General features: G+C 41.8%; 1 protein-coding gene across 8 annotated transcripts in view; it reads left to right on the forward strand.

The window, feature by feature from the left end:
• Tjp2 (tight junction protein 2) overlaps nucleotides 1-22701 on the forward strand; it is a 155004-nt gene that overhangs the window by 118662 nt on the left and 13641 nt on the right. For all 8 annotated transcript variants that reach the window (XM_087184081.1, XM_021252742.2, XM_087184083.1 and 5 more), the window contains 13 exons: nucleotides 344-851; nucleotides 5301-5404; nucleotides 6507-6660; nucleotides 8641-8749; nucleotides 8856-8974; nucleotides 9771-9837; nucleotides 11045-11195; nucleotides 14940-15048; nucleotides 16508-16718; nucleotides 17349-17536; nucleotides 18121-18216; nucleotides 20481-20560; nucleotides 21342-21552. In XM_087184081.1, the coding sequence (XP_087040207.1) occupies nucleotides 344-851; nucleotides 5301-5404; nucleotides 6507-6660; nucleotides 8641-8749; nucleotides 8856-8974; nucleotides 9771-9837; nucleotides 11045-11195; nucleotides 14940-15048; nucleotides 16508-16718; nucleotides 17349-17536; nucleotides 18121-18216; nucleotides 20481-20560; nucleotides 21342-21552 (2107 nt within the window). The remainder of the gene's footprint in view (nucleotides 1-343; nucleotides 852-5300; nucleotides 5405-6506; nucleotides 6661-8640; nucleotides 8750-8855; nucleotides 8975-9770; nucleotides 9838-11044; nucleotides 11196-14939; nucleotides 15049-16507; nucleotides 16719-17348; nucleotides 17537-18120; nucleotides 18217-20480; nucleotides 20561-21341; nucleotides 21553-22701) is intronic.

Genomic DNA, 22701 nt, shown 5'->3' on the forward strand with positions numbered 1-22701 from the left:
GAACTTTTCCTGCATTATTGTGGGATCATCTTTATTGTGCAGGAATGCTATTGCTTTTTGTGTAGATTTTGTGTCCTGGGTAAATTCACCACATTGTACTCAGAGGTTCTCAGTCATCTTATTTTATTTTAAATTTGTGAGTTTTTTATTGGACCTGATTCCAGATGAGGAACCCGAGGCTTAGTGAGCTGACAGGAACATTGTTTAAGGGATGCATTGTTTGTTTTTCGGGTGCTGTGGATGGAGAAGGTCATAGTTTACGTGACAGTAGAACCAGGGCCCTTGGCCCCTTCATTGTTTATTGTCATTGTCCTGCCTCCACACTGTGTGTGTTTGACGACAGGTGGTCAAGCGGCCGCGGATAGTCCAGGGGGTGCCACTCCAGGGCAGCCCTGCCCTCAGTCACGATGACCCGGCTTTTGATGTGATGGACGAGTTCGACAGCAGAAGTGTCCGCAGTGGGTACAGCGAGAGGAGCCGGCCAGGCAGCCGTGAAGGGCTTAACCGAAGCTGGGAGGGCAGCCCGGAGAGGGGTCGTGGCTACCACCGAGACCAAGACCACAGCCGAGGCCAGAGCCTGGAGCGTGGCCTGAACCACGAAGACCGCCGAGCGCGGGACTGTCGCCGTGGCCAGAGCGTAGAGCGGTACTACGAGCAGGACTATGAGCGGGACTATGAGCGCGCCTACTACCAGGCCTACGGGCTGGACAGCCCGTCTGGATCGAGTCGCTGCCGGGCCCAGCAGGAGCGGCGCTACGAGCGCCCCAGGAACAGCAGCCAGGAGCCCCGGGGCCAGCCTGATCCAGACAGGCACATCGGGGTCCTGCTGATGAAGAACAAAGCCAGTGAAGGTGGGCAGGCGTGATGCAGGAAAACGAGCACTGTTCTGGTAGTAATGGCTTGCGTGTGGCACCTGCCTTGTGCCAGGCTGAGCTAGACGCCTGGCACCTGTTGGCTTATCTCCTCCTCACACCCACATCAGGAGGGAACTGTTTCTCTGTCTTTATTTTATAGGCGGGGAAATAGAGACACAGAAGGGTCCACTGATGTGTACGAAGTTGTCTCAGTGGCAGCCCAGACTCTCCACCTTCGGTTAAGCAGTGTGTGTGTCACCAGGATAAAATGTAGATTCTCAGGCCCAGCCCGGATCCGCTGAATCAAACTGTGGGATGAGCCCTGGAGTCTGTGTTAACAGGCTGTCCTATGAGCCTGATGCCTCTCAAGTGAGGGAAATCAAGGCCGAAGGCCGTATTGCAGCCTGTCTTGTCTGCCCTACCCTAGTGCTATGCTGAGTAAGAACTCTTACTGAGTCTTCAGAACCCTGTGCCACAGGTCAGGATAGAGAGGGTTGCGTGTGTCCACAGAGGAGGCAGGCTCTGGCTTGCCCACATGCAATCACAGCTAGGACTTGCCTGCCATGCACAGGTGAGGTTTCTGAGACTCAGACTGGAGAGGTGACTTGTCCCATGTCTTGAAGCCATTAAGTAAATGGTGGAGCCAGAGCTCAAACTCCATGTCCTGGGAAGAGCTGATACCGTAGACAGCAAGTAGGGAGGTGAACAGGGCTTTTGAGCCTAGGATCCAACTAATGCTACCATCAGTTCCTCTGACTTTTAGAATTCCTTGTAACATATCTTTTATCTCCTTTTTTTCTCTAATTGTTACTCTTCCAAGATAAAAAGGACGAAGAGCCCCCAAGAATGTTCAAGCGAAAGAATCTTTGCTAAAATTTTGGAATTCGCATTTTAAATGTTCTATCAGATGAGAGGGTTTGTTTTCCTTAGTTTTGCTTGCAGAGTTGAGTTATATAACTAGATGCCTGTTGAAATAACTGAGGAATAGTGAGAGGAGAATAATGGGATACTGGCATCCAAGCCAAGAAAATAACGGTGAAAGTTGAGACTGCATCATCTCAGTTCATCTCTGGTGAATCTCAGGAGGTGTAAAGATTTCACAGAACCGGTCTAACCATTTGTGAGCAGATTCCATTAGCCCCCAAGAATGGGAAAATAAAAATCATCCTGTATCAGTCAGGCATGGTGGCACATGTCTGTAATTCCAGCACCTGGGAGGCTGAGGCAGGAGGATTGCTATGAAGTCCTGCAGCCAGCCTGGGCTATGTAGTGAGCTCAAGGCCAACCTGAACTACATAGCAAGACTCTTTCTCAAAAAAAAAAAAAAAAATCATCCTGTGTCTTTGAGGATGAGAATTTGGCAAAAGACCTCCTTTATTTTATTTATTTTTGAATTTTTTTTGATACCAGGGATTGAACTTAGGACCTTGCTCTTGGGAGGCAGGCGGCAGAACCACTAAGCTAATAAATCCCCGGCCCAAGAGACCTCCTTTAGAGAAGCCTGATCACATCCTATAGAACACGCACCCCAGAATCTTGAGTTAGTGAAGGCACTGCTTTTTACATTTCTCCTTTTTTCTTTCCTTTATTCCCTCCCTCTTCTTTCTCTTCTTCCTTTGGCATGAAAAGAACTTTGTCTTGTAGACAGCCATGGAGTCACCTAAGTATTAAAAACTTGAACAGAATTTTCAAGGAGCATTCCTTATTCTATGTGGTATTCCCTGAGCAGTTCCATTACATCAAGCTTTTAAAGTATTGCGTGCAACTCACCAAGTTGATTTCAGGATCCACTAATAGACTATAGCCACAATTTGTAGACATTGTCCTAAGAAACTACCCAAGCTCTTATTGGTCTCATTAAATCAAGGAAGAAAGGGCATTATGCCCCTTTGCTATTTTTCTCTTTCTTGGCCCTTTTGTTGCCCAAATTTGGAAATCATTAGACCACCCCCACCACACCACCCCATTCCCCATTTAAAACCCAGAACCTCATGCCTGTCAGCCAAGTATTTTACCATTGAGCTGCATCCCTAGCTCATCACGTTTTTAAAATGTTGCTACTTTTGCTAGTATTACATAATAAATTAGTTATCATTGGTTCGGTTTACATAAGAATGAACCTTTGAAGCAATCTGGCATCGGGCAGGACCTACATTTTATTAAGAAAAAATGCATTCTAGGAAGCTGAGGCAAGAGGATCACAAGTTTGAGCCCAGCCTGCACAAATTAGCAAAAAAATTTGTTTTGTTTTGTTTTTAAAGAACTAGGGATGTAGCTCAGTGCAGAGCCCTGGGTTCAATCCCCAATACCACACATGCACACAAAGACAAAAGAAAAGAAAGTACTGTTCATTTATATAGCCGTTATTGCATTTCACAGGCATTGAGTCACCTTGCTTGTGAATGTCTTAGAAGCTGGTTAGCTGATTTTTTCTTCATTTAAACAGTGCCTGCTATAAGCACAGTGGTGCCCACTTGTAATCTTGGTTACCCATGAGGCTGATGGATTGCAGGTTCAAGGGCAGCCTAGGCAACTCAGTGAGACCTTGTCTCAGGATTAAAAATTAAAAACTGAGGCTGTAGTTTAGGGATAGAGAATCCTTACTTAGGTTTGACCCTCAGTACAGTAAGTCCTTGACTTAAGAATGTTCAAGTTGCGATCTTTCAAAGATAGGAACGGACCTCCCATTAGAAACATTCCTACATGCAAACAAATTGTGGATGTAGCTCATGTGTCCACCTTACAATTTGAAGGTAACTGTAAAAGTAAAAATAGTCTATTTACAGTATTTGTGTGTGTGTTTGGTTTTTGGGGGGATTTTTTATGCTTTACATTGTATATTTGTGTCAAAGGTGTATAAGATTCACTTCGTCAGACTTATGATCGTTCTTCTGGAATGGAACTCTTTCATAAATGGGGACTTGCTGTACTTAAAAAAAGAGAGGGAGAAAAAAAAGAGGGAGGCTTCTCCACATACAGACCAATAAATCTGCAAACTTTCCATAAGATTATGGTTTTTAAGAAGGTAGAGGGAATGTCGATTTATTAGAAAGTAGTTGATCAGTCCACCGGTCCCGAGGTCCCAGCCTGCTGTGATGGGCTTGAGGCTGGCTGCCATTAGAGAGCCGTCATGTGTGGGAGTAGATGCGCCCTCACTGTTACTCATTGATGGCAGTCTTGCTAAGGGGGTGGGTGATGCACCTTAACACTTTAATCAGGTCATCAGAACTGGTGCTAGCAGGGTTTTTGTAAATCATTAACACTTGTTTGCAAATTTGAAAATATACTTTATAACTTTCCTAAATTATAGAAAGTTACTTTGTTCTGCAGTTATCAGATTTGCATTCAGAAAGTAATTTTATAAATTTGAATGTAACTGTTTTTCAAATATGTTAGATTGTGATGGCTTCCTAAAGTAACCAAAATTCTTCCTTATGTGTATTTTTTTTTTTTTTTTTTTTTTGGTCCCAGGAATTGAATTCAGGGCCTTGCACTTGTCAGGCAGGCACAGTGCCACTGAGCTACATCTCTGGTCCTGTGTATTATTTTTTACATTCTTAATAAGTAAAGTCAGAATAGTTATAGTAGTATTTTAAAATATGCAGCCCTATTAAATAACATTATTTTTATATCAAGTCAAAGTGCAAACCTTCCACTGCCAGCTCTGCTGGTTTTCATTCAGTGCTTTAGCAATAGCTTTGCCTGCCTTATTTAATCCCTTTTCATGTGCTGAGTGTCTTCCAGTAACAGAGCCCAGACAGCCTGAATTGTTAGAGATGAAGGTGTATCGTGTGCACAGTATGCCTACGGGCAACTCATTGTCAGAAGAAGGTTCAGCTAAGATGTCCTGAGGTTTTTTTTTTTCCTCCAACGTTTTATTTAAAAAGTGTTAATTTTATAGCACATACCCACATGACCTTCACCCAGTTTTACCAGTTGTTAGCATTTTGCTACATTTGCTTTCTTCCTGTTGCTTTTCTCTCTACCCTCTTCCTCCCCAACCTCTACCCTTTTTTCTCACAATGTTTATATGAGGAAGCACTTGAAAGCAAATTGCAGGCAGTGTCACCTGTTACCCATAAATATTTTAGCAGGTGAAATCTCTGAAGAGTAAGAACATCCTCCAGCAGCACCATAATGACATTATCATGCCTAAGGAAACAAACATTAACAGCCTTTAGTATGATTCCTTTTGGAATTGCTCAAATAATTACCCTCATCTTCACATTGGATCAATGATGTGATAATGGTTCATGAATTACATTTGGTATTTATGTCTCTCTTAATCTAGAGCAGCCCCCCCCTTAATTGAAGAATCCAGGCCATTGTCTTAAGAATGTCTCATATACAAAATTAAGTTTTCATAAATACTATTAATTGTTCCTAAAAGCTAGACTGTTTTCTGAACAAGTTAATGACATATGTGTTTATGTGTTTGTCTCCTAGAGTATGGTCTCCGGCTAGGCAGTCAGATCTTCATCAAGGAAATGACCAAAACGGGTCTGGCAACTAAAGATGGCAACCTTCATGAAGGGGACCTGATCCTCAAGGTGGGCAAATGGGGACAGGGAACAGCTGTGTGCCTACATGTGTTCCTTATCTGCGTTTCTGCACCCAAGTGCCAAAACAAACTGACTCAGTTGATCGTAAGAGACCAGGAGGAACAGTGTAGTAGAATCCAGACCCAGTGGCAGAGTGCTTGCCTAGCGAGTGTGAGGCCATGGATTCAGACCTCAGCACCACAGAACAAAAAACACATCAGACTTAGAGATTTGTAGTAGTTTATCGAGCATCTCAGGGTGTACTTTCCTTCTCCATTTTTGTTTAAAGTTCAAGTTTCTGGGCTGGGGATTTAGCTCAGTGATTCCGCCACCTGCCTTGCAAGCAAGTGCAAGAGTTCAATCCCTGGTACCAAAAATAAATAAATAAAGTTCAAGTTTCAATTCCCTAAGCCAGTGATGGCAAACCTTTTAGAGCTTTCAATGATACAAACAATGCACTGCAGCACACGTGCCCTAGGTTTGCCACCACTGCCCTAAACCAAGGAAAGATGATGGTATATGAATACTGAATATTTACTAGTTTTGTAAACCTCTCCATTCAGGAAACATGTTCCCATAGTAAACCAAACCATCATCTTGGGCTTAGAGGTTAAATAAACAAAGTAACTTAAGTGCAGTATGGGTCTTTCATGCTTATATTTGGGATCCAAGCATGCACAGTTATATTTAATTTAAAGAATCATTCTTTTTTTTTTTTTTTTTTGATACTGGGGATTGAACTTGGGACCTTGCACTAGGTGGCAGAACAGGATCGTTCATTTTTACTTTTTTTTTTTTTTTTTTTTGGTACCGGGGATTGAACTCCAGTCCTTTCTCTTGTGGGGCAGGCAGCGGAACCACTGAGCTAAATCCCCTGGATCATTCATTTTTATTCAGTCAGTCATCCTGAAGTCCTTGTCCATTTAAATATCTGAGCTGAAAAAAAAATGCGGCTCCTGTTTATTTTGCTTTTTCTTTGGAATAAATGGATTTAGTCATAAAAATAAATAAATATCTGAACTAAGCCTTTACATATTTTAGAAGGGGGAAATAAGAATTTTTCTACTTAGCTGTAAGGAGTTGTGTATAATAGCACCATTCATATACACAGATCAATGGAACTGTCACTGAGAACATGTCTTTGATTGATGCTGGGAAGTTGATAGAGAAGTCCAGAGGAAAACTCCAGCTCGTGGTGTTCAGAGACAGCAAGCAAACTCTTGTCAATATCCCATCACTAAATGACAGCGACTCAGAAATAGAAGGTAAGGAAAGTCTTAGCCAGAAGACAGGAGAGCTGCTGATACTGCATCCTCATCATTGTTTAGCACAACCATCCAAGCTAGAGGTTGAATTTCCAGAAGCAGCCTCTCTTTTAAACTTTAATTTCCAGAGATAAATGTTCAGTTGTTACCTGCTTATTAAAGTATCTGCTGAAATTAGGTTTCCAATATGAAATTCTGGTACTGTACACTTGTGAACTTCTAGAAGACTCTTAATTGGGCCACTGAAAACAAAACCTGCTAGTAAATGATATATGCAGACTGGGCACAGTGGCACACACTTGTAGCCCCAGCTACCCAAGAGGCTGAGCCAGGAGGTTCACTCCAGCTGAAGAGCTTAAGGCTAGCCTGGGTAATGTAGTGAGATCCCGATCTCAAAAAAAGAAAGAAAAACCAGGTGTGGCAAATGGCTGTAATCCCAGTACCAGGGAAGGCTGAGGCAGGAGGAGTGCAAGTTAAAGGCCTGCCGAAGTGGCTTAATAATAATCTGTTTCAAAATGTACAGGCTGATGGTGTAGCTCAGTGGTGAAATACTTCTCCAGCATGCGTGCACAAGGCCCTGGGTTCAATATCCAGTACCACCCTCTTTCTTATATTTACTTATATTTGTTTTTAAAAGTGGTTATTAGTATTTTCAATAGAAAAGACAATTTAGAGGCTAGTTAAAACATGTAAATGCTAAAATAAAATTAACAAGGCAAATATTGTGATATTCATTGGTTAGTAATCTAGGTTATCTTCTCTTTTTGAAAGCTATATTCATTCAGGTATGAATTATGCGTAGACTAACACTTTAACCTTGTAGAAATTATCAGTAACAATAGGTATAATATATACTACGTAATAATCTACTGTTGCTTTTGTATGGGAAAATTGAGAAAATATCAAGTTCTTAACCTTTAAGCCTTTGTTGATTATGTTTTAAAGAATTTCTTTATAAAGTCTTAATTTCGTTTCCAGTATGCCAAAAATCTGATTAGTTGGTCAGTGCTGTGAGTGTAGTGCAAGAAACAAAAGGATGGTGAGAAGTAATCCCAGTGTGTCAGGACGTTAGTTTATGTTCTTGCTGCTGAAAGTGTGATTCTTGGCCTGCAGTAGCAGCAGTGTTGCCTGGGAGCTTGAGATAATTGCAGAATCTCAGGCCCCAGCCCTTAACAGCTGCATCCCAGTGAGAGACCCCTGGGTGATTTGAATGTGCAGTGAAGTTAGAAGCACTGCTCTATTTTGGTAGGGACGAGAACATATGTACATGATTTAATACAGTTGCTCCTCCATATTCTTGAATTCTGCATGCTTGGATTCAGCCAACCACAGATTGAAACTATTTGGAAAAAAAAATTCCAGAGTGTTCCAAAAGGCACAACTTGAATTTCCTGAATTGGCGAGAGTGGTATGTAAGCACACTCTGCCAAAGCCTCCTGCCACCTCATAGCTCTGACTCTCCAATACTGTTGTTTAAGACTTTCTGTTTTCATTATTATTCCCTAAACAACACTGCAGTGTGACTAATTGCATAGTATCCGTATGGTATTAGGTGTTATAAGTGATCTAGATATGATTCAGCAGTATGTGTACAGAAGGATGTGTGTAGGCTATGTGCAAACTCCATGCCATTTCACAGTGCAAACCTAAGTATTGGTGAAGTTTGGTTGGAAGAGTGGTCTTAGAAACATGCTGCAGACACTGAGGAAAGACCACAATGGAATTTTGACCTTTCAGTAGCAGCTTTGGTGGAAAGTGGGATGAGCGAAATATTCGCTTCTGAATTTGACTTCTTTATTATTCCTTTCCCTTAAACTGATCTTTTTTTTTTCCTTTGTTAGGTAAAGACTGTTACACTAATAGCACATTTTTGTCCGCTTGTCTTGCACTTCCCATGTCTCTTACCCAGAAAATAGTATAATTTCTAGTGCATGTCATAAATATTTTACAAAAAAAAATGTCTTTCAATTCTGAAACCAGATATCTCAGAAATGGGGTCAGTCCGGTCATTTTCTCCAGAGGAAAGACGCCAGCAGTATTCTGATTATGATTATCATTCCTCCAGTGAGAAGCTGAAGGAGAGACCAAGGTAAGGTGATGTGTATTTTCTGTTGCACACATCACTGTGTGTGTACATACATCCATATTTTTGAGCTCCTTACCTCCCGAGACATTAACATGTGTGTACTTTTAAGCTCACGAGAGGACACAGCCCCAGGCAGACTGTCCCGGGTGGGGGCCACACCCACCCCATTCAAGGCCTCGGGGGACATGGAGACCAAAAAGGAACCCAGATACCAAGAGGAACCCCCAGGTGAGACGTTGAGGCCACTCTTGGTCTTGGTGGGTGGTTCTGGGGATTGAACCTCAGATTTTGTGTAAGGAAAGCCCACACTTTGTCACTGAACTGTGAGGTCAGCCCAGTGCCACTCATTTCCACAGTTGAGTTCAGAAGCATGTGCTTGATACTTCCAGAGGGCAGCTGAAAGAGAGAGAAATTATTAAAAATAATTCTTATATATGGAAGAGGCCCTCCTGTGTCTCTATCTTTTAATGTTGAATAATAGAAAGACAACAACCCTTTCTGTATGCCATCAGAATGTCCCACATTTTGTTATATTTAATAAAGTTTGGTCCTTTTTTTCCCCATCCATGGTCCCAACCTCATCCTAACTCTGCTTCCACCACCCTGCGATTATCATTATAGTTTTACACACATAAACATTTATCCATGGGGAAATAACAGCATTATTATAACATTGTTGGTTATAAAAAGTAGTATTTTCTTTACCTTGCGTTTTGGGGGTCTGTTTTTCTTCTCATTTTGAGAAACCATTGGGTCCTACTAATGCCTGCAAATTAAGCTTCACCTCAAGATTTTTTTTTTGATGACACATGTGTCAAAAAAGGTACAGACTTAGTAGGCTTTGCAGATTCTGCTATCTTTATATTTAGAAACAAGCTCCCACTGTTCATGTTGGTAAGGATAGTGTTGTGTTGTGTTTTTCCTTGTGTTGGTGGAGATCAAAGCCAAGACCTCATGCATACTAGGCAGGTGCTCTACCATTGAGCTGTATCCCCAGCCCATAATAAATGTTTTTAATCCACAGCTCCTCTACCCAGAGCAGCCCCAAGAGCTTTTCTCCGTCCTAGTCCTGAAGATGAAGCAATATATGGGTATGTGTTTCTGTCCCTCTCTCTTTTCCTTTCTTCTTCCACACAGCTAATCTCCTTAACTGAAATCCAGAAGAATACTGGGGCTTCCCCCCACATGTGGTGACTTTTCTGTTATCAACCACTTTTAAACAACCCCTGTCGGTAGTGTTCATAGGAAAGAGGAGTTATGTGTAGGAAAAGCAAAATGCAGAAATGGGTGAACTTTATTAGGATAATGTGTGCTGTTTACCTAGCTAGCTTCTTCTCCAGAATGTTATTGTAAGTGTTTGCATTGGCCAGATACATGACTTCTGAGTAGGTGAAGTGTTGCTGGACCCCAGTGCCTTAGCTGACTGAGGTGAAGGTGATCCCAGTGTGGAGAAAGGGAGGGGGAGTGCTGCAGGGCTCTGCACTTGATGAGCCCTCTAGTCCTAGGGTTAGGAGCAGCAGCGGGATCAGGACCAGCTTCCTTGGACCCGGCCTGTGTCTTTACTGACAAGAGCTATGGATGTCAACAGGCTTTGCTTTGGAAGAATCCTAAACTGGGGTCTGCCAACTTAAAGAGTAGGGTTAGAGCTAAAATTATTTGGTGTTGCATCTTAAATACTTGATGAAAATATGCTACATTTCTGCTCTTTCACCAGTAATGTGGGCCTGCTGACCTTCATCTCACTGTCCCAAGAAGATAAAGTTATAGATGAGAAAAATGAGAGAGTGCTTTGTCAAGTGTAACTCACTTGATAGATACATGAAGTTAAATCTCAGCTGCTAATGTAGGTCCCTTCTTTAAAAAAAAAATGTTTCTTGCTCAATGTGATGATGCATGCCTGTAATTTCAGCCTCTCAAGAAGCTCAGGCAGGAGGATTGCAAGTTTGAGGGAGGCCTGGGCAACTTAGCGAGACGCTGCCTCAAAATAAAATGCAAAGGCTTGGGATAAAACTCAGTAGTAAAGTGCTTGCCTGGCATGTACAAGCCCTGGTTCAATCCCCAGCACTGCAAAAGTAAAGGGAGGGTTAAAAAAAAAAGAAAGAAAATAAATGGAGGGTAGATGAGAAGGGGATATAAAAAGAATTAAGATACATTGTGTACATGTATCAGCTCCCATGATGAATGTAATCATTATGTACTGCAAACATATGCTAATAAAATTTTGAAAAAAGAAAAACAGAAACACAGAAAATTAAGACTGTCTCTCATCTTTTCTTCCTTCAACCTAAACTGTTGCAGCCCTGACACCAAGATGTTGAGGTTCAAGAAGGGAGACAGTGTGGGCTTGCGGCTCGCTGGTGGCAATGACGTTGGATTATTTGTTGGTGGCATTCAAGAGGGTACTGCGGCGGAACAGGCAGGCCTGCAGGAAGGAGACCAGATTCTGAAGGTAAGGGAAGTCAAGCCTTGCTACTAGGAGTTACTTAAAACAAAGAGTCTTTCTCTGGATGCTCCTCCACAGGAGAAAAAGACCAGCAGGAGGTTTGCTGGTGTCTACCACTAAGGTCTCTGTATTGCTTATGGGTCCTGTCTTCTCAGTCGTGAGAATCCCAAACTGATCCTGATGTCAGTGGGGATTTATAAAGTTTAAAACCCTTGTCAAGATTTTTTAATCTTTCTTTTTCTTCGGTACTGGGGATCAAACTCAGGACTTCTCATTTGTGAGGCAGGCAAGGTGCCCCTGAGCTAAATCCCCCAGCCCTTGCCAGCCAAGATTTTTATTAGAGTCACAGCTTGGTACTCAACTACTTTGAAACTTCTCGAATTTGGTACTAAGTGCATTTTGGAACAAAAATTTTGTTCCAGCATTTGTCGATTGTTTGATAGTCAACATGCAAGCTGAAACTTGTCAGTGCTTTTTTTTGTTTTGTTTTGTTTTTGTACCGGGGATCGAACTCGAGTCCTTGCGCTTGCGCAGCAAGTGGCGAAACCACTGAGCTAAATCCCCGGCCCTTGTCAGTGTTGATTACCTAGTGATTCTCTAAACTTTCCAGCCAAAACAGCCTGTTCTGTACTGGTTGTTTTGGTACTTGTTGCACGCTTCCTGGAACCAATTAACAAGTACCAAGGTACCACTATAGTTTGATGAGAGAGAGAGGGAGAGGGGAAGCAAGCTAAGACTCAACCTGTGAGAAATAAATTCCAAAAAGATCTTGAATTTTTGGTTTTTTATTGTGTATTGTGTTCCCCCGTCAAGTGTCACTCTTCAAGGCAGTGTCCTGTAAGTGAGGAGATGTGGGTGTGACATCAGACTAAGTGATCTGAATGCTACCCCCACATCTGCTGGGTTTTGTGCTCCAGGTTCCATACCCCTGGTTTACCCTGAGACGTGTGGTCTGTGCACATTCAGTGGGTGAGTACTTGCCTCTCCGGAAATCTGGGAGGATAGGAAAGGTAGCATTTCCAAGGCCTCAAGCAGAGTTCTTGGCACACAGAGAGAAGGCCCTTGTGGAAGATAGCACACTGCAGCCACCCATCTAAAATTGTCTAGCAGTAGAAATTCCTGGTTAATCAAATATTGGTACATTTAAAGGTACTCTATGTTTAGGTAATTTACTGATATTAGAAAATTTTAAGATTGGTAATTTTAGCATTTTATGAGCTACAAATTATTTTTAAAATTGACTTCAGAATAAACTTGAAGAATGCCAAGTACCTGATTACTGTAAAAATATGAATGCTAGGGAACTGTGCTTATTGGAATTTTTTTCTGCTTCTGGTTTATTTCTTTGTACCCTTGTTAATTTTAGTGGAAAGATGGTATGTAGAGGTCCTGTGAGCACTTCTGAGCTCAAAGGAGAAAGAGAAAGTCACAGAATCCCCAAGGAGGCAGACTGCAAAGTACAAAGGCAGATGGCCCCTTCCTCCCCGGCACTTGGCTCCGTTCTGGTAGTTCAGATTTCATTTCTGGAGCGGATGAAGGACAGACCTTGATCATGAGCTTTGCTAAAGGTTTCCAATGAAATTCTAGCTCTTCTTCAGCACTGCTTGGGATCCTAAAAGACTCTGTACTCAAGTGAACCTCATGGTAGCACATGATACTAGGAAAGAGGCCCCACCAAATGCTCCTGATAAAAATGCCATCCAAATGCCGGCACGTACCACTTTATGCTTGGTAAATATGCCAGTAAAAAAAGAGCTATTCTGTAGGTAGTGTAAAGCCATAGGATATCAGTCAGAGATTTGGAGCTTTTGCTCATTTAAGATACAAGGATGAAATAGATTTGCCCTTAAGGTGGCGTGGGCTTTTTAAATTTCCATAATAAAAAGTAGAGAATTCACCTAGGCACCTGACAGACCTCTCTGTAAGTTGTTAGAAAAGACAGAGAGTAGCTTTCAGTGGTGAAAAGTCACAGTCTTCTGCATTTATACTTTAGAAAAGTATCATTATCATTGGCAACAAGGAAGAAACTGGAGGCTGGCTTCTTTTGCAGTAATCCTGTATGGAAGTTCAGCAGTAGGTAGTCTGCATTCACGGGTAGACTAAATTTTCTGCTACCTACAAAAGGCACCCTCCGTTCTGTGAAGGAGTGGAAGAGACTGAGTTAGCCTACCAGGGTGGGGAAGCTGCTGCACACTTCAGAGCTGTAGCTGACATAGAATCCTCTGCAGGCTTGTGGCAGATGCACTGGACCCTGCAAACTCCTAAATAGCTAATGAAAGAGGATCTTTATTGCGGAGAACTGTACAGTGTAACCTTCAAGTACAAAAGTGCTACCCTGGCTCTTTTCACTTTGGCTTGTTTCAGTCATGGCCAGCCTGCGTGTATGAGACAAACTCTGTTCTGTTCTATTGTGGGCTTTCTCAGCGTGGCTTTTCATTCTGTGATGGTGACGGCCTCCGGCCTGGAATGGAGGCCTGAGTGTGTGGAGCCACAGCAGAGTATAGAGTATATACCTTCCAACGACAGCACACTTGTGTTTATGTTTTTTCCTGCTTGGCCTGACTGTTGTTTGCTTATTATTTATCTAGTATGGTTGGCCTTTCTCTTTCAGAAACTTTTATGGGTTGGAAAAGAAAAAAGAAATATTTCGGGCTTTGGTTATATGGATTTTTAAAATGTAGCCACCACGTGTGTTTTCATTTTGACCAGTCAAGCTTTTGGCCTGACTGAAGATCAGTGTCACATGGCCATGGAGATGGGCAGAAGGACCTCTGAAGTCTGCCTTGTGATCTTGCCTTCCTTAAATAGACAAATATAAGCATGTGCAGCACATACAGAAACATCCATGTGGCCATACATAAGTACAGACATCTACATACTGCACAGGAAAGGAGTAAACACCGACATTTGATGATCTCTAATTGGGACAAAGAGGTGGGAACGACGGAACCTAAATAATAAATACTGATCCAAAGGAAAACATAACTTGATTGCTTTAGAGTCTCTTAGTATTTTTCTAGAAAGCCCTGGGTTTAGTCTGTTGCCTCCTTTGACTTAATCACAAATTTTGACCTTAATTAATGGGCAATTCATGATAGGATATTTTTTATTAAAAATCATTTTTATATGTAATTTAAAAATTTTTATTAGTACATGTTTGCGGTAGATAATGATTACATTCATTGTAGGGAATTGGTACATGTGCATAACTCAGCTCAGTTCTTTTATTTTCCTCTTCTAGTCCTGTTTTTCTTTTTCTTTTTTTTTTTTAATGTTTTGCCATCATCAAACCTATTTTGTTTTTAAATCTTTATCAAGTTAATTATCATAAACACAGATTAAGAGCCAGACTAACAGATCATAAAACGCTTACATTAAATCATGACATATTTTTAAATACATCTGCCATGCTAGATCACAATAAAATTTTTCTATGGTTTGAGAAAGAGAGAGAGAGAAGGGGAGGAGAACACAAGACTTTCCAGTTGGATCCAGAATTAGTGGTCTCCCTGACTGGTGTTGTGGCAGGATGAGATGAGATAAGATAGTTGTGGCAGGAAGAGATGAGATAAGATAGTCATGCCCACTGGTGCTGGGGAGGGTTTGAACGGAAACACCGAGGACTTGTTTAAGGTGAGGCCTGGTTTTGCTTTCAGAGTCCTGATGAAAAAAAACCATGAAAATCTTCAGATAACACTGTACTGTAAAATCCTCTCTTATTTCTTCCCCTGGTTTTTTCTTTCTTATCAGGTGAATACACAGGACTTCAGAGGAATGGTTCGGGAGGATGCTGTTCTCTATCTCTTGGAAATCCCCAAAGGTGAAATGGTGACCATTTTAGTTCAGAGTCGAGCTGATGGTGAGCACATTTAGTCTCTTAATTTACTTCGGGTGAGTGGGAAGTATGAAAGAACACATTAAATAATTAAAGCGGGTCCTGACATCTAATCCTTGGGTCTCAGGTGTATGGGGAAAGTTTGGGTGCCACTTCATTTCTCCAAAAATGTTTTCTCTGTACTTACTAAAATAACTTCTCTAGTTGTGTCAATTTGGAATAAAATGATTTTCCAAACAGTGATACATCCTTAAGTTCATCTTGCAGTTATTGGGTATCCGTCTGACAGATGCTAAGAGCCACAGTTGCTGATGCTTCCTACTTTACCTTTTAGCAGTCTAACAAGTAGATCTCCCTTTCAGTGCCCTGTGTTTATCTGTGAAGTGGGAGGCCAGAATAACCTCTTCTCCGTCTGTTTCAGAGGGCTAATTGGCAACTAAACTAGTCAGGGTTCTCCAGGGATACAGAATGAGTAGGAGATATTGGAACCAGTGGGAGGTAGAGATTTATTTGAAGTAATTGGTGAACATAATTATGGAGGCTGATAAGTCCCAAGGTCTGCACAGTGAGCAGATATATTAATCAGTCTTCTTATTGCTGGGACCAAGTACCTGACACATACAATTTAAAGAAGTTTATTTCACTCACAATTTCAGTGGATTCAGTCCATGGTCAGCTGCCTTCAAGGCAGAAACATTGTGGTAGAAGGGCATGGCAGAACAAATCTGCTTAATTCAAGGCAGCCAGATAACAGAGCAGGGAGACAGTGCCAGAGAGGAAGGGGCAAGGAACCAGACATAGACCCCACTGTCACACCTCCATGATCCACTCAGACACACTCAGAAATGTGCTTTATTAATCACCTTGGAGGTTCCTGAGCCAATCAATTTGATAATTTGACTTATCCATCATGGCAGGCAAGCTGGACACCAAGCAAAGCAAAGGATTTAGTTCTAGTCCAAGTATGAAGGCCTGAGAATTAAAGAGAGGTGTTGGTATATTTCTAGTACAAAGGCAGGGATAAAGATGATGTCCTGCTTGGAAGGCCAATGGGCAGGAAGAGTAGTATTCTTTTATTTGAGAACAAGTCTGAGTGAGTCTGCTTTTTGTTCTGTTTGGGCCTTTAGCTGATTGGATAAAGGTCACTCACATTAGGGAGGAAAATTTGCTTTACTCATTCTCCCCATTTAAATGTTTACCTCATCTCAGCCCCTCACCCACAGACACCCATAGTGATTGCTCAGTGTCCACTTAAATTGACACATACATTAATCATCACAGCAACTCATGAAGTTATTCATTTTTCTGTTGGTGCTGTGATTTCTATAAAACCTATGCAATGTGGCCACTGAATGGAGAGAAGGTGAAGAGAGCGATCAGAGACGAGAGAAAGTGAAGAGGGGATCAGAGACGAGAGAAGCTGGTAACCCAGGAGAGGTCCTGCATGCAGCCCAGTGCAGCACACATTGCTTTTGTCTTTCAGTGTTCAGAGACATCCTGGCTTGTGGCAGAGGTGATTCATTTTTTATAAGAACTCACTTTGAGTGTGAGAAGGAAACTCCACAGAGCCTGCCCTTTACCCGGGGGGAGGTCTTCCGAGTAGTGGACACGCTGTATGATGGCAAGCTGGGCCACTGGCTGGCTGTGAGGATTGGAAATGAACTGGAGAAAGGCTTAATCCCCAACAAAAGCAGGTATCTGAGATTGTATGTTCCTACACACACCTTTTGTCCTTCCCACTAGAAAGAGCAGCAGACCCCCCAAAAGGAAATCCCACATGCCTTCATTGTGTGTTTATGGTGAGTGGCCTGGAACTGTGACTAGCCACCTGTCCCGTTTGCTGAGTACTTAGCAGCATCTGGTTGCTAGTTGCCTGTGGCTGTGTTTGATGCTTTCCTGAGGAGTGTCCAAGGCCTTGCACAGGACACACAGTAGGTGCTGAGTGGCTGTACGCACCAGCACACCTCTGATTCCCATCTTTGAGAGTGGCTTGTGTAAAACAAGGAACACTTGCTGATGCTGTAGAAACTTGGGAAAGATACCTGTATTCTAGCAGGGGTTCCAGGTGTGTTTACTATAACCTAAGGCAGATGAGCCAAAGTTGGTGTGTTTATCACCAAGTTACTTCTGGTGGGCTTCACAGGGACCCTGTCTTTTTCTGCCTCTGTTGGGAAGTGAAGATCACCACATCTTTCCCTTGGAAATAGCTTCATTGTCAAGCTGAATCTTCCTCTAATCCAACGTCTTAAGTAAAACTGACTAGGTCTGGTTAACGAAGTTCTATTTCTTGGCTTTAGAGATTTGCTTCCAATGGTTTCTTTCAGAGCTGAACAGATGGCCAGTGTCCAGAATGGCCAGAGGGACAGTGCTGGGGACAGGGCAGATTTCTGGAGAATGCGTGGTCAGAGATCTGGGGCAAAGAAGAACCTGAGGAAGAGCCGAGAAGACCTGACAGCTGTTGTGTCTGTGAGCACCAAATTCCCAGCATATGAAAGGGTTCTGCTGCGAGAAGGTGAGGAGCTATCATTTTCAAACTAGAACAGTCAAGTTGTAGCTTACCTATATCACTTACACCAAAACCCAGTGAAGAGTTGGAATCATACTGTAGTGAGGAAGTAAGCTGTTCAGACTCCTCAGGGGACACAAATTTCTGGAACCTAAAAAAGATTTTCAGGGCTGGGGATTTGGCTCAGTGACGCCATGCCTGCCTCACCAGCTCAGGGTCCTGAGTTCAGTCCCTGGGAGTAAAAACAAAAAAACGGTTTTCAGTACCACCATTCAAAAGTTTTTATATGTTGCCCACAGCAACATTATCTTTAAAAATGGTGAGGTGGGGCCCGGGGATTTAGCTCAGTGGTTCCACTGCCTGCCTGGCAAGTGCAAGATACTGACTTCAATCCCTGGTACCAAAAAAAAAAAAAAAAGAAAATGGTGAGGTGGGTGGTGAGGGCCTGTTCTCCAGGAAAGAGCTGAGTTCTGTTGAGGGCAGGAGAATGTGCAATTTCTTTATTTTCAAAATCCTTTGTAATACTTTTGCCTCTTACCTGAACAGCTAGGTATGCGTATGTATTAATGACCTTTCTTTTCTCATTTCAGCGGGTTTCAAGAGACCTGTGGTGTTATTTGGCCCCATAGCAGATATAGCAATGGAAAAGTTGACAAATGAGTTACCTGACTTGTTTCAAACTGCTAGTAAGTCTGTCAGTAATGTTTTCTCCTTACATTTTTACTTTGAAAAATTTCTAGCCTACTGAGCACCTACATGGCCTTCTCCTAAAGTCATTGACTGTTAGCATTTCGTTCCGTACACTGTTTTCCTCCCCTCTGCCCATGCGTAGTCACACACATGCACATCTTCCAACATTTCTGCAGAACCATTTGAAAGTTTCAGTTGCAGACTTTTATCCTGGAGTACATGTGTGAGTCTGCTAGGAACAAGACTATTCTCTGACATGATCACAATACCATTATCAGCTCGGTGACTGAGAAATTTAACATTGTGAAATTATAACGTACGATGTTACAGATTGGGCATCCTAGTCCGAAATCTGAAATGCTCCAAAACCTGAAACATTTTGAGCACCAACGTGATGTGTCACGTGGAAAATTTCAAACCTGACCCAGTGACAGTTTACTATCAAAATATAAGCCCACTGAAAATATTGTATGAGATTACCTTCGATCTGCATGTATAAGTATAAAAGAAATAACTTTTATGTTTAGATTTGGTTCCATTTCCTAGATGTCTTGTTTTTTACATATGCAAATATTCTAAAATCCAAAACACTTCTGGTCCAAGCATTTCTGATGAGGAAAATTCAACTTATATTTAATGTATAGTCTATTTTTCAATTTCCTCAATTGTCCCAAATATTTCATACTTTTACTTCTTCTTTAAAAAAAAATTTTCAAGTGGGGCCGGGGATTTAGCTCAGTGATGCCGTCACCACCTTCACAACCATAAGGTCCTGAGTTTGATCCCTCCCCAAAATTTCAGGACATAACCAAGGGTCATGCATTACATTTGATTTTTATGATTTTTCTTATGTATTTTTATTCCTTTTCCTCTAAATTACCTGGGACATTGGTATAGTGAACCCTTGACTTACAAACTCTACTTCCTCTTGAAGGCTGGTTGTAACTCAAGTTGGTTGTAAGTCAAGACTTTTTCCCATAAGAAATAATGGAAATACACATAATGTTTTCTGAACTTCCCAAAGCACTTCTTAACTAACCTTTTCATAATAAAAAAGGGTTGTATAATGTGCATAATTTACCAGAAACATCAATAACTCCTAGTATATTCACCAAAAAGTTATAAAGTATGCCTGGTTTACCAGAAACAACGACTTCACACTGTACTCACCATTCAAGGTGACATCTTTGGCTTTCAGGAAGGGAGGCTGAAATGGAAGGTGGTTATTAATTGGAAGGAGAGCCCCCTTCCCTAAGAACATCAGGAAATCTGGCTCTCTGGTGTCCTTTCTCTCCTTGGGACTGCCTAGGACCTGCTTCTGGCTCACTAGGTCCCTTTTCAGAACTATACACTGGTCTAAGGTTGGCTGTTTCTGTCTTTTCTTTAGCACTGTTCTGTAGTATGACATGATATCGTCATTAAGCAATTAAGTGCAACGGTTGGCTTTTTTTCTGTCTGGGTGAATCTTCTCCTCAAATGTTTGTAGCTCTGTCCATTTTTTCAGGATTTCCTTTATTTCACAAGAAGAACTTTGCTGCACTGATTGTTGATGCTCCCCTTCCTCTTCAGAAAGCTCCTCAGCTGCCATTCTTTGTTGCTCAGCCAGAAGTTGCTGAAGTTCCTCTGTAGACAGTTCCTTTGAGTGTTCCTCTACCAGTTCCTCAACATCACCACTGTCTGCCTGCAAGCCTGTGGATTCTACTATAATGACAGTGTCATCAACCATACGGTCAATTGAAGGCTCAGGCTCCTCTACACAGCCTTCAGAGTCTCTCTCCTGTATAATTTTAGGCCACACTTTCTTCCAGGCAAATCACAGTGTCCTTAGACACTGCCCCAGGATTTCTCAACCCCACACAGGAAAGACTGGCATTCAGTTTGTAACCCAAGACTTTGGTCGTAAGTTAAATTAAAATTCCGGTCGTAACCCAAGTTGTTTGTATGTGAGGCCGGTCATTACTCAAGGGTCCACTGTATTTTGAAGAGCCCAAGCCATGGAATGTTCCCTATAGGACTGCCTGCTTCTCCGTGGTTAGAGTCCAGATAAGCAGGGCTGGGCGTAGAGTTCGGTGGTTGAGCCCTTGGCTAGCATGCATGGGACCTGTGCTTGAGCCTCAGCACTGCAGTCCGCCATAGTTAAACAAGGGACACGGCCCTTCCCATCATCTCATGGCGTCAGGCATCCCATCGTTACTGATGCAAGTTGGAGCCTTTGGAATTCACTGATTTCTAAAAGAATTACTTATTTTTGCTGTTTCAGAAACAGAGCCAAAAGATGCAGGATCTGAGAAATCTTCTGGAGTAGTTCGATTAAATACTGTGAGGCAAATTATTGAGCAGGTGAGAAAATCCATCAATAAGCCATGTTGTTAGAACGAATTGAATCAGTTTTTTTTTTTTCAGAATTCTAAACATTTTACCAAAAAATCATAATTTTTTTTTTTGTATTGGGAATTGAACCCAGAACCTTCATACCGAACTACGTTCCTAGTATTTTTTTTTTACTTCTGAGACAGGGTGTTGCTAAGTTGCAAAGTTGTCTGGACTGGGCTGAAACTTGTGATCCTCCTGTCTCAGCTTCCCAGAGTGCTGGGGTTATAGGCATGTGCTACCATGCCCAGCCTAAAAAATCTTTTAACAGTAGGCCCCCCCAGTCTGAGGGGAATATGTTCCAGGACCCCTGCTAGATGTCTAAAACCATGAGTAATACTGTCCCTACAGATACATCATTTTTCCTGTCCTTACACATCTATGATAAAGTTTAATTTATGCATTAGGCACATAGAGGCATTAGGCACATTCAGGTAATAACTAATAATAAAATAGACCAATTAAACTATGCTATAATAAAATTGTATGAAGGTGATCTTTATCAAAATATCATAGTCTACTCATCCTTGATTTTGCTAGTTGTTGACCTCAGGTAATTGAAACTGGGGAAAGTGAAATTAGAAGTTCTAACCAGTTGATTATAATGAAGTGGACATAATGTGGAAAGAAATGCTTTTTGAATTTAAATGTACACTTTTTTTGTCACAGCACTTTGTTACTAAAATGAACTCTTCATGATACTGTAGTATGTTACATACCAACCTATGTACCTTCTCCCCACCTGTAACAGGATAAGCATGCACTGCTAGACGTGACTCCGAAAGCTGTGGACCTGTTGAATTATACCCAGTGGTTCCCAATTGTGATATTTTTCAACCCAGAATCTAGACAAGGTATTAAAATGATGAGACAGAGGTTGAATCCATCATCCAACAAAAGTTCTCGAAAGCTATATGATCAAGCCAACAAGTTCAAGAAAACTTGTGCATATCTTTTCACAGGTATGTGAAAATTTAAATGTAGCCTACGTTCAAAAGTGAGAGATAGAGAATTGAAAAATGGAAGAAAAAATCTGAATGGAGAATCAGAGCTCCTACTCCTTGAAAAGTACTTAGTCTTGTGAAATGATTTATTGGATCCATGGCATTTTCATATTGAACTTTGTAATTTTGACTGCAGATGGCATTGGTCATCTTGATGAGGTTCAGACTTCGGTGTGGGACTGCAAAGCTAGTGATTGAACCAAGCTCACAGTCTGTTACCCACATTTCTGCACAGATGGTGTGTCATTGTTTTCCTCTTACCTTCAATGTATGTAACTTAGAGTGATTGAAACTTGTTTTGCTAGGAGGAAGTCATCCATTTGGAACTCGATTTCTGTGAATGTAGTTTAAAGAGCTTGTGCTTTTGTTATATTTATGTGTATCTTCTCTGTCATTTTTACTACTTGTTATGGTTTAGATTCACATTGTCTGCCAAAAGTCTCATGTGTTCAGAGGTGGGGCTTTGGAAAGGTGATTGGATCACAGGAACACTATACAGTAGTACCTCAGTTTACAATCTTAATTCTTTCCGTGATTCTGGTTGCAACTGAATTACAAGCATAGTACATGTAACCACTGTATTCATCAGTGGATTAATCCATTGATGAATTCATACCTGAATGTGCTGTTAGGGCGTGGGGCCTGGTCAGAAGAGGTGAGTCTCTGGGGTTGTGACCTGGGTGTGTTCTTGTCCTTAGCTCCTCCCTTGGCTTGCTCTGCTTCCTGGCTGCTATCGGGTGAGCAGCTTTTCTCCACCAGGCACCTCCACCATGAGGCTTCTGCATTGGAGCCAGCCAACCATGGACTGAGCTGTCTAAAACTATGAGCCAAAATAAATGTCTCCTCCTTTAAGTTTTGAGTGTCAGCATTTTGTCCCAGTGAGAGAAAAGTGACTGATATACTACTAATAATGTTAATTATCATTGCTGTTACGATAGCAGTGGTGAACAGTGGTACATCTTTTCCTGTGTGCTATCATATTGGGTAGATGAAGGGCCAGCTTCTTCTGCATAGCCACAGATCCTTCTGTGTGGGTTGAGCCTAGAGTGAAACTGTGGCATCCCTGGTACTTTACAGCACAGACATACAGTATTCTAGTTCTAATTA

The sequence above is a fragment of the Heterocephalus glaber genome, unplaced genomic scaffold (assembly GCF_053883595.1).
Source record: "Heterocephalus glaber isolate CG9 unplaced genomic scaffold, H.glaber_assembly_v1.0 deba00001481, whole genome shotgun sequence".
Taxonomy (NCBI): domain Eukaryota; kingdom Metazoa; phylum Chordata; class Mammalia; order Rodentia; family Bathyergidae; genus Heterocephalus; species Heterocephalus glaber.